At 46.5% G+C, this 10165-nt stretch overlaps 1 protein-coding gene across 2 annotated transcripts; it reads left to right on the forward strand.

Moving 5' to 3' along the window:
* Window positions 1-2139: 2139 nt before the first annotated feature.
* Window positions 2140-8317, forward strand: LOC108229231 (coagulation factor XIII A chain-like). Of its 2 annotated transcripts, none has more exons than XM_025003452.2 (18): window positions 2140-2185; window positions 2729-2830; window positions 2917-3022; window positions 3098-3274; window positions 3904-4152; window positions 4642-4760; window positions 4903-5010; window positions 5363-5537; window positions 5809-5947; window positions 6029-6132; window positions 6211-6299; window positions 6374-6527; window positions 6605-6714; window positions 6872-7037; window positions 7115-7269; window positions 7581-7717; window positions 7787-7892; window positions 8034-8317. In XM_025003452.2, exons 2-18 carry the CDS (start codon window positions 2792-2794, stop codon window positions 8067-8069), a joined length of 2169 nt encoding a protein of 722 aa, XP_024859220.1. In that variant the 5' UTR covers window positions 2140-2185; window positions 2729-2791; the 3' UTR covers window positions 8070-8317. The 2 variants fall into 2 exon arrangements, with proteins under 2 accessions (XP_024859220.1, XP_037829070.1); XM_037973142.1 differs by having other exon boundaries at window positions 2771-2830.
* The last annotated feature ends 1848 nt before the right edge of the window (window positions 8318-10165 follow it).

Here is a 10165-nt window from a genome sequence, read left to right on the forward strand (position 1 = left end):
TTATTAATCAGGTTATTAATCAGGTTATTAATCAGGTTATTAGATTATTAATCAGGTTATTAATCAGATTATTAACAGTGGAGGATCCTCTCAGGGTCGGATCTTTGTTGAAGAAATGAACCAAAGAGGAAACGGAGCGACCAACTGTTGGCTGAGCTTCTAAGACTGTTTGTGGACTCCATGAACTAATTAAAGACCTTTAGGACTTTAAAGAGTCCTCCGTCCACCCCCACCCAGGAACTGGACTAACAAAGACGAGACCCCGAGGTCCAGGTCCTGTCCGTGGAGACCTCGAACAGGACCAGAGACCAAAGTCCCACATAGGACAGTCTGAATTCTTCTGTTTGGATGTCTTGATTTCATCTGTGATGAGTTTAAGAGTCAAAGAACGTATTAGTTTATTAATCCTGTGCAGCTGGTTGTGTTTGTCAGCTTTAATCTGATCAGTTCAACACGACCTGCTCTCACTTCCTGTTTCCTGTTTCCTCCTGTCCGGGGGACATGTTGACCCGAGACAGCTGAAGGTCCGACACAGCTGAAGTCACGCCGACATTTTGAACCAAAAACATCAGGAGAGAATTAATGAAACTGAGTCCAGAAGATCTGACAGGAAGTGACCAGAGACACAGGAAGTAACCAGAGACACAGGAAGTGACGATTAACAAACTCAATCCAGGTGTGGAGAAACAGCAGGAAACCAATCCAGGAATTAGACGAGACCAACAGGAGCCTGACAGCCTGATGTTTCTGACTCGTTTTTATGTCTTTAAGATGATTTTAAAGTTTTTGGAGCTTTTATTTTTTAGAGCTGTCAGCAGATTTTCAAACTAAAGTTTGTCTCCACTCTGAGCTGTGAATCTGTTCAGGAGACGTTTGGTTCTTCCTCGTAACAAAGTTTGAAAAGTGGAAGTGAAGGACCCGGCGGGTCAGGACGACCCGGTCGCAGGAAGTTCCTCCTGAAGAAAGTATTTTATAAATATTTCAACTCATCAGCAGATATTTAGCAGCAGTTTGTGTCCTGTCAGCAGGACCTGAGTTCTCCCTGAGAGGCTCCTTGAACCTTTCTGATAAAACCTGCGATCCTGAGGTTCCGACGTCGTGGAAAACAGAAATAAAAACACAAAACGATGATTTCTGAATACACAACAAAGACCAGATATTTAATGTTCAAACTGATAAACTTTATTGTTTGTTTAAATATTCCCTCAGTTTGAATCTGATGCCTGCAGAACGTTCTACAGAGACATCTACAGGCTGACTCAAACACACCTGAGTGGATCGGTCCTCAGCTGGACGGGCTGATTGGAAACAGGTGAGCCTCATGATTGGGGATAAAAGGAGCTTCTCTGGAAGGATCAGTCGTTCACAAACAGGAATGGGCCGAGGTTGACCACTTTATGAACGACTGAGTGAGAAATTAGTCCAACAGTTTCAGAACAATGCCTCTCAGTTTAGGGATTTCATCGTCTACAGACCATAATGTCATCAATCTGAGACGGACTGACGCCAAGTGGAGACGTGTCCAGCAGTCTGACGGGTCCACCTTTCAAACTGTCTTCAGAAATCAGGGACGTTTTGTCCCCAAGCCTCTCTGATGGTATGGGGGTGTATAAGTGGGTACCTTGAACCTGTGGACATGTCTGCCATCCAAGAGACGTCTTCTTCAGGGATGTCTCAGCTTATTTCAGGGAGACAACACCGTGTCTCTGTCTGCTCAGGTTCCAGCAGCAAGGCTTCCAGAGTTCAGGAATTAGACCGGCCCGCCTGCAGTCCACACCTGTCTCCTGTTGAAAATATGTGGATTGTTCTGAAGACGACCACAGAGACCCGGGACAGCCGGCATCAAGACTCCCACCGACTGAAGTTTAACTGAATTACAGTTAAAAAGGATTCAGAAATCATCGAATTCTGTTTTTATTTCTGTTTTTATTTCTGTTTTCCACGACGTGGAAAATGTCATGAAGGAAAATGTCAATAAATGAGTTTTATTGTAAATAGAATTCTTCTGAGGACATTTGTCTTTATAAGAATCCAAACCTGAGCTGGTTTTATTTCTGCTGAGTCTGCAGGAAGTCCTCTGTGAAACAGGAAGTAGAGTTTGGGTATAAAAGTGATGCTGCAGCCGTTCGGATCATCGTCTGATCGGATCCGAGACCCGGCAGAAGAACTTCTCTCCTCCTGAGCCGTGAGTTTCAGACTTTCATTCAAATTATTTTAAACCTGCAGAACCGAAGGCAGATTTCATCTCCTGGTGTCAGGATAAAATAAAAAGGACCTGGAGTTTCAAAATAAAACTTTTAGAAACTTTTAAAGGTCGAGGCTTGAAGGAAACCAAACTGCTGCTGAAGTTTAGAGAAGAAACGTTAGAATTTCAGACGTTGTTAAACGTTTCCATCTGTAGTTTCAGGATTCTTCCTCCAACAGATTCACAGATTCACAGATTCATTGATTCATTGATCCACAGATCCACAGATTCATTGATTCACAGATTCATTGATTCATTGATCCACAGATCCACAGATTCATTGATTCACAGATTCATTGATTCATTGATCCACAGATCCACAGATTCATTGATTCACAGATTCATTGATTCATTGATCCACAGATCCACAGATTCATTGATTCACAGATTCATTGATTCATTGATCCACAGATCCACAGATTCATTGATTCACAGATTCATTGATTCATTGATCCACAGATCCACAGATTCATTGATCCACAGATTTTGTTCAGTTTTGTTGGTCTTTCTCCGCCGTCGCCGCAGTGACATCTTCCATCTTCAACCATGAGGAAATCCTACTTCAGCGGCCGCTTCCCCAACCCGGTAAACGCCCCCAGCCCGACCGTTGCGAGCCCGAAGGCGGCGAGCAGAGACAACATGGCGTTGACTGAACTGTGCTGATGTTTCAGGTGCCAAGCACCAACCTGCTGCTGGACGACGGCGCCGACTTCAAACAGTTCGAGCCGTTCGAGGGTGAAGCCGACGCTGCTCCCCGGGCGCCTCCACCTGGAGCAGGTGAGAGTCGGGGGAGGGGGAGGGGCATGTTTCAGGGTGTCAGGTTGCCATGACGACGCTGTCTGCCTCCCTCAGAGCCGCTGCAGGTGGTGGACATCAACATGAAGAAGGCGTTCAACGAAGGGAACCACTTCACCAACGAGTACATGACCAACCTGCTGGTGGTCCGGCGCGGGCAGCAGTTTGTCATCGACGTCAGCTGCAACCGCCCGCTGCAGCCGGAGGACGACTTCCAGGTGGAGTTCCTGATTGGTGAGCTGGAAGCCTGACCCCTGCTCTGATTGGCCGAGGCCCTCAGAGGACTTTTAGCCCTTCATGTCGACACGTTGAAGCTGTTCCTGGAAAGTTTTCAGCCGTTTAACCATCAGTTCGATGAATCTGAGTGAAGAAACTGATCCCGGCTTCAGAAAGTTTATTTGGTGTAAGAGTTCATCTACAAACGTTAAAATTAACCATTAAATCTAACAAAGCAGACTGCTCCAAGAGACTTTTATTTCTAAATATATACTAAAATATCAGTTCTGCTGTTTATGTGCTGAAAACAACCAAATAAAACAAAATGAGTTGATTTTAATAAAGACATCCTAAATGAGACCCTCTGCCGCCCTGTAGGGGGCGCTGGTTTCAGGAAATGGTTCCATCTTTTCTCTTCACTTCATGTTTAATAAAAAAGTGAATGATGAGGTTTTAAATATAAAATCTGACAGGAACCGACTCAGAATGTAGATAAAGTTTTAAGAGTTATCTTCTCTCTGTTTATTAAAATCTAATTAAATTAAAGAAGTCTTGGATCCTCAGCGTTGGTCACAGACGGTTTATCTTTTATAAAAACCTGTTTGTTCGTTGAAGATGGCGTCTAACTGCGTTCCCGCCGCCCACAGGCTCGGACCCCACACCCAACAAGGACTCCATGGTGGTGGTGACCTTCGGGAACCGTTCCGGTGGTTCGTGGGGGGGACAGATTCTGGGCTCGCAGGGTGCGGTGGTGTCGCTCGGCATCACGCCGCACCCCAGGGCCATCGTGGGTTTGTACCGGACGTACGTGGCCGTCTCTACCGGCAACGGCATGCAACGGACCGAAAAGAACCCCAACACCAACCTGTATGTGCTCTTCAACCCCTGGTCTCAAGGTGACTGCCTCCCTCCTCCTGCTGCCCCCTGGTGGCCGGCAGTGGTACTGCTGGTTTCAAGATGAAAACAATTATATCAAACAATGTTTTTAAAAGTAAATGTTCATCTACATTTTTAAAGCCTCTTGACTTTATTTGTGCTTTTGTTTGATTTGTGGATTAAAGCAGTTAAATCAGGAAGTTAAAAACTGGACCAAATAGGCTGTTTTTATCATTAAAGTTTGTAGATTTTTAGGTTTGGAAGCTTTTGTTGACAGGATTATAGATAAATTACATCAGTTTGTTGTAAGTTTGGTAACTAGAATTTCAAAAACAACAAACTGTGGCAAAAAACCTGCAGTCCTAAAAGTAAAACATCCCATAATTTTAAAATGATGATCATGAGGCCTGATTTCCTATAATTTATTAAGAATGATCCGAACTCAGAGAGCAGTGGGTGTGGTGTTGGGGTTGGCTCCTGAAGTCTTCGGCTCGTGTGATTGGTTGCAGACGATGAGGTGTTTTATCCTGACGACGCTGGACGCTGGGAGTACGTCCTGAACTCCACGGGGATCATCTACCAGGGCACCTCGAACCAGGTGTCCGAACGGGGCTGGGTCTTCGGACAGGTGACCTCTGACCTCCGACATGCTGTTATCAATGTGTGCTCATGTGTTATCGTGTGTTCTCCTGGGTTCTCCTGGGTTCTCATGTGTTCTCCTGGGTTCTCATGTGTTCTCCTGGGTTCTCCTGGGTTCTGCTGCCCTGCAGTTTGAGGCAGGCGTTCTAGACGCTTGTATCTACATCTTGGACGTCTGCCGGATGCCAATCGAGAGTCGAGGTGACGTCATCAAAGTCCTTCGGACGGCGTCCGCCATGGTGAGGAGGAGCAGGAAGACAAATGATGTCTATCCTCTGTCCACCCATCTGTCCGTCCATCCGTCTGTCCACCTGTCCTGGTGATGGATGGATGGCTGGATGGACGGATGGATGGACGGATGGAGGGACCGTTAACTGACTGCTGATCAGTTAACAGTTGATCTGAGTTGGTTCTCCAGCTGCTTTAATCCAAACTCTCACTCAGTTTGGATGTTTTTATTTTTCCTGACTCTGATTGGAGACAAGTTGTGTTTGACTGAATCGTTGTTGGACTCCTTTAGTCTCTCTGTCCCAGGAGGACAGTCCTGGTGGACCGGTCCTGAACTGAAAATCGTCTTCTGTCTGTCTTCAGATCAACTCTCAGGACGATAACGGTGTGTTGGTGGGGAACTGGGGCGAGGATTTCTCCATGGGTGTAGCTCCAACGACTTGGACAGGAAGTGCCAAAATCCTGCTGCAGTACCACAACACGGGCGCTCCGGTGTCCTTCGCTCAGTGTTGGGTGTACGCCGGCGTCCTGAACACCTGTAAGACCGTTAGAAAAGGCTTTAACAGCCATAAGTAAAATCTATGTGTCAGTTAAGAGTTGACCTGCTGAGACGTGAGCTAAAATCCAACAGTTGGGCAGAGAAGTTAGAGGCAGATGTTTGTGACGAGGAGGAGGCAGGAAATGACCCGAAGCTCAAACAATAAGTTTAGAGACAACAATGAACCTGAACATGAGGAGGGTCAGATTCAGTTCTGACCTGAATCAGGTTTACTGGAGCGAAGTGTCTCACAGACATCCTGTCCGTTCAGTCATGCGCTGCCTCGGGATCCCGGCGAGGGTCATCACCAACTTCAACTCGGCCCACGACAACACGGGAAACCTGAAGACCGAACTCATCTTCATGGCTGACGGGTCGCCGGACCGGCGCCGGACCAGGGACTCCATCTGGTGGGTCCAAAGACACAAACAGAACCAGAAACGTCTCACAGAGAGTGGTCAGAAGAAGTAATCGTCTTGTCTGCTCTGCAGGAACTACCACTGCTGGAACGAAGCCTATATAAAACGAGTCGACTTGCCTCCAAAATACTCCGGCTGGCAGGTGGTGGACGCCACGCCCCAGGAGACCAGTGACGGTAGGACACGCCGACAGAGGGACACCAAACTCAGGGACTCGTGGAAGACTGATTAACTCAGCTGTGTTTGTGTTTCAGGATTTTTCCGTTGTGGTCCAGCTCCAGTTATCGCCGTCAAGGACGGGGAGCTGTATCACCCGTTTGACTGTGGCTTCGTCTTTGCTGAGGTTGGACAGAAACAGCACCAACCAGTGTCCAGGTGTGTCTCTGAGGGTAACACTAACCTAAATATGTCTTCCAGGTGAACAGTGACCTGGTCCACATGAAAAGCGACAAATACGGCAACTTGAGTCCGTTCAAGGTGGACACGACTTACGTTGGAATCCTCATCTACACCAAAGCTATGGGAGGCTGGTCGCCTGAAAACGTCACCCACACCTACAAGTACCCTGAAGGTAACCCGAACGGCGCAGGTTCCACCTGAGCCAGAAGGCCAACACTGAAACAAGCTGCACTCTGATGGTGTCTGTAGGCAGTCCCCAGGATCAGCAGACCATGGCCAAGGCGGAGGAGTTCGGGATGTCAAGGGATCACTCGGAGCTTCCTGAGACCAAGCTGGCTCTGGCAGTCAGGGCCGACCCGGTAAAACACCTGTGTTCTCACCATCAGTGTCCGGTCCAGGACCCTAATGTTAGCCTGTTTGGTCCAATCAGAGACCAGTTCTGATGTGTTTGAGGTTCTGTTGGACCCGACCGTGTCCAGGTGTGATGAAAGTAAGTCCGTCTCTGCTTCTGTCCAGCGTCCTCTGGGCGAAACCGTGAATGTCATGGTGACTTTCTACAACCAAAGTGAGCAGCACAAAACGGTGAAAGCTCACCTGGAGGTGTCCATCGCCTACTACACCGGAGTGGTCTCACAGAGCTTCAGGTCCGAGGACTTCTCTCTGCAAGTGCCCAGCTTCCAGAGTGAGCACCTGGACACACGCCGGGGTTTGGGTTTGGACGAACGGACTCGTTAACAGGTCAGGCTTGTGTGTTTGCAGAAAACAGCGCCATGTTTGACATCACGCCTCAGGAGTACATGCCTCACCTGGGCTCCAAGGCCGGCCTGCACATCGTTGTCACAGGACAGACCGAAACTGACAAGGTGTCTGAGATCATGGTGGTCGCCCTGAATCCCCCTCCAATCAACATATCGGTGAGAACCAATCCGCCGGTTTCACAGAGTTATTGTGGAGTCTGAGAGTCATCCCAGCAGCTATAACTTCTCAACATGAGACGATTTTAGTCTAAAACTGTCCTTCAAGCAGCTGTCGGACTTTTAACAGTTAAAAGTTGTTATTCTTTGGTCCTGAGCAGCTCCTGACTGTAGGGACTCTGAGCCGGGCTCACCCTGAACCATGAGCCTCTGACTCTTTCCCAGAAGAGTAATCATGTAATTGGCTACCAAGGCTCAGAACGACGCGGCTGCAGAGATGAAACTGATCCCAGGCGTTTCTCTGTCTGCAGCTGAGCGGCCGGCCTCAGGTCAACCAGGAGATGTACGTCACCGTTTCCTTCAAGAACTCGCTGCAGATGACCCTCTACAACGCCAAGCTGGTGATCGAAGGAGCCGGGCTGCTGGAGCACCGAGAGTTCCACTACAAGTAAACCCGGCTCGGACATCCGCCGAACCTTCGGCTGCCGCGGAGGTCTAACACGTCTCTGTGTTTCAGCACCATCGGCCCGTTTGCTGAGATCTCCCAGAAGGTGAAGTTCAGCCCCCAGAAACCGGGTCTTCGAACCATAGTGGCGGTCCTGGACAGCCAGAACCTGCCCGAGGTAACGATTCCATTATTTGAGCAGATTCACTCGATCATCTCGTTAAATGACCGGTTCACAGACGAGTCCTCTTTAAAAAATAAAAGCCCAGCTTTTATTTTGACCTTCAGGTCATTTATTTGTTTGTTTGTTTGTTTGCAGGTGACTGCGATGGTTGAAGTTAAGATCATGCCCTAATCTTCATCGCCTCCTCCTCATCATCACTTCAGGCTTTCATTCAAATCATTTTTATCTTTAAATCATCTTCTCTTTAGTTTCTCAGATCTGAAGGTGAATTTATTCAGCAGAAACACTTTAATCCAACTGAGTCCAGATTAGATTATCTAGTTTAAAACAACATGGATTTATTATTGTGGATTAAAACACTTTTTATGATACAAATAAAACTGTTTAAAAGTTCATTTAAAGCCGTTTAATGTGAAACATTTACAGAAAAAACCATCAAGCATTCAGGAGTTTTATTTAAAATCATCTAAACATATAAACAAAACAAAGAATCACTGAAAGGTTAAAAGTTTTTTTTAATGTTTACAACCAAAACTAAGTCAAAGTTTGAGTTTTATTTTTAACTTTTTATCAAATTAAACTAAAACAACTTTCAGTTTCTGAGAAATTTAATTCAAACCAAAAACAAATAAAACTTTTTTAAAAGTTTAATTTTAAAATCCAACAACAACAAACAAACTTTAGGTTTCACCAAAATAAATTGAATAAAAAATGTTTTTACTTTCTGATAAGTTTTTAATAAAAGTTCAAACTATAAAAACTTATTTATGATTAATTTATGAAAAAATAATCAATAACTGATCTTTAGACTCAAAGCATCTCATTTTTCTGGAATCTGTTAAATCAGGAAATAATCTTTAACTTTAATTTCTGTGATTTTTATGTGATTTTTATCTCTTTTTTTCTTTATTCTGTACCTGAAATAATAAACTTCTTTTCTGTCAATAAAGCATGTGGAAAAGCTCTAAAGTCTGTCTGGTTTTTGTTGAAGAATAAAAGTTATAAAAGTTGTTTTGTTAAATGAAGACTGCAGCCACCAGAGGGAGCTGTCGCCTTCACAGCTCTGCAGAACAAAGAAAAGTCCAAATAAACCCGATTCTTTCAGATGTTTCCTGTCAGGAAGGAGATCAACAAAATAAAACAAGTTTTAGGACTAAATGATGAAAACAATCTATGAAGTAAAACCAGAAGACTTTGGACCAGAACCAGAACCAGAATGCACTGCAGCTGTCAGCACGGTGGTGGAGGGCTGATGGTCGGGCTGATTCTGTCCGACAAACAGGACAATGATCCCAAACACAGCAGATCGGTCCAGAACCAGAACCAGAACCTCAGAGAGCTGAAGCAACGCTGGAAAGAAGAGTGGGTCACAACGGTCCAGAACCAGAACCTCCAGCCGGTTCTGTTTGGACAGCAGACAGGTCACTGATCTGTCTGAATGCTTCTGCAGCTGCTGCTCCAACAAACATGACATTTAGAGCAGCACTGACCTTTGACCTGGTTCTGGTTCTGGCGGGTTGGGAAGGTGCAGTGGACGCAGTCGGCCACCGGAGGGAGCGGCAGCCTTTCCTTTCTGCACCTGCCTGAGCTGAACGGGATCTTTACTCTGAACGATTCCCTCTCAGTGTTCGGACTCAAACAGAAAGACGCAACTGCTGTGGCTGCAAGGAGCCCAGACCATCAGCCCTCCACCGCCGTGCCGACAGCTGCAGGGCATTCTGGGTAAAAATCTGTCCTCTGCTCTGGTTCCTTCAAATGAACCTGAGTCGAGCTGCCATGTTGTTTTCAGAGAGAAGAGGCTTTAACCTTTGACCTTTGACCTGCTAATTGAGGCCTGTAGAGGCTGATGGAGCTCACTACACGGTCTGACCTTCAGGGTAAAGATCAGCAGCTGTCTCCTCTTGTGAATAGTCTTTCTCTCTGTAGAACGATGGACTCCAGATGACCTTTGACCCTTCCCAGGTTGACGGGCAGCAGCAGCTGCTCCTCTGAGGTCATTGCTGATGTCTTTCCGCCCTGGTGTTGTGCTCACACACACCTGGAGCTCCTGAGGATCAGTCCGTTCATCTGGTTTCGGAGTTTTCCTAACGGTTCTGGGAACGACAAACAGGAGGAGCGTGTTCCTGTTTGTGTCTTACCTGCGCCAACGTGCCCATCCCCCCCTCCCTGCAGCTACAGGTGAGTCACCTGTATCTGCATGTATCAGCATCACAGAACTGGTTGGTCCAGGTGCGAGTCACAGAGACAAGCTTCCTCCTCGGCAGCGA

The sequence above is a fragment of the Kryptolebias marmoratus genome, linkage group LG21 (genome assembly GCF_001649575.2).
Source record: "Kryptolebias marmoratus isolate JLee-2015 linkage group LG21, ASM164957v2, whole genome shotgun sequence".
Taxonomy (NCBI): domain Eukaryota; kingdom Metazoa; phylum Chordata; class Actinopteri; order Cyprinodontiformes; family Rivulidae; genus Kryptolebias; species Kryptolebias marmoratus.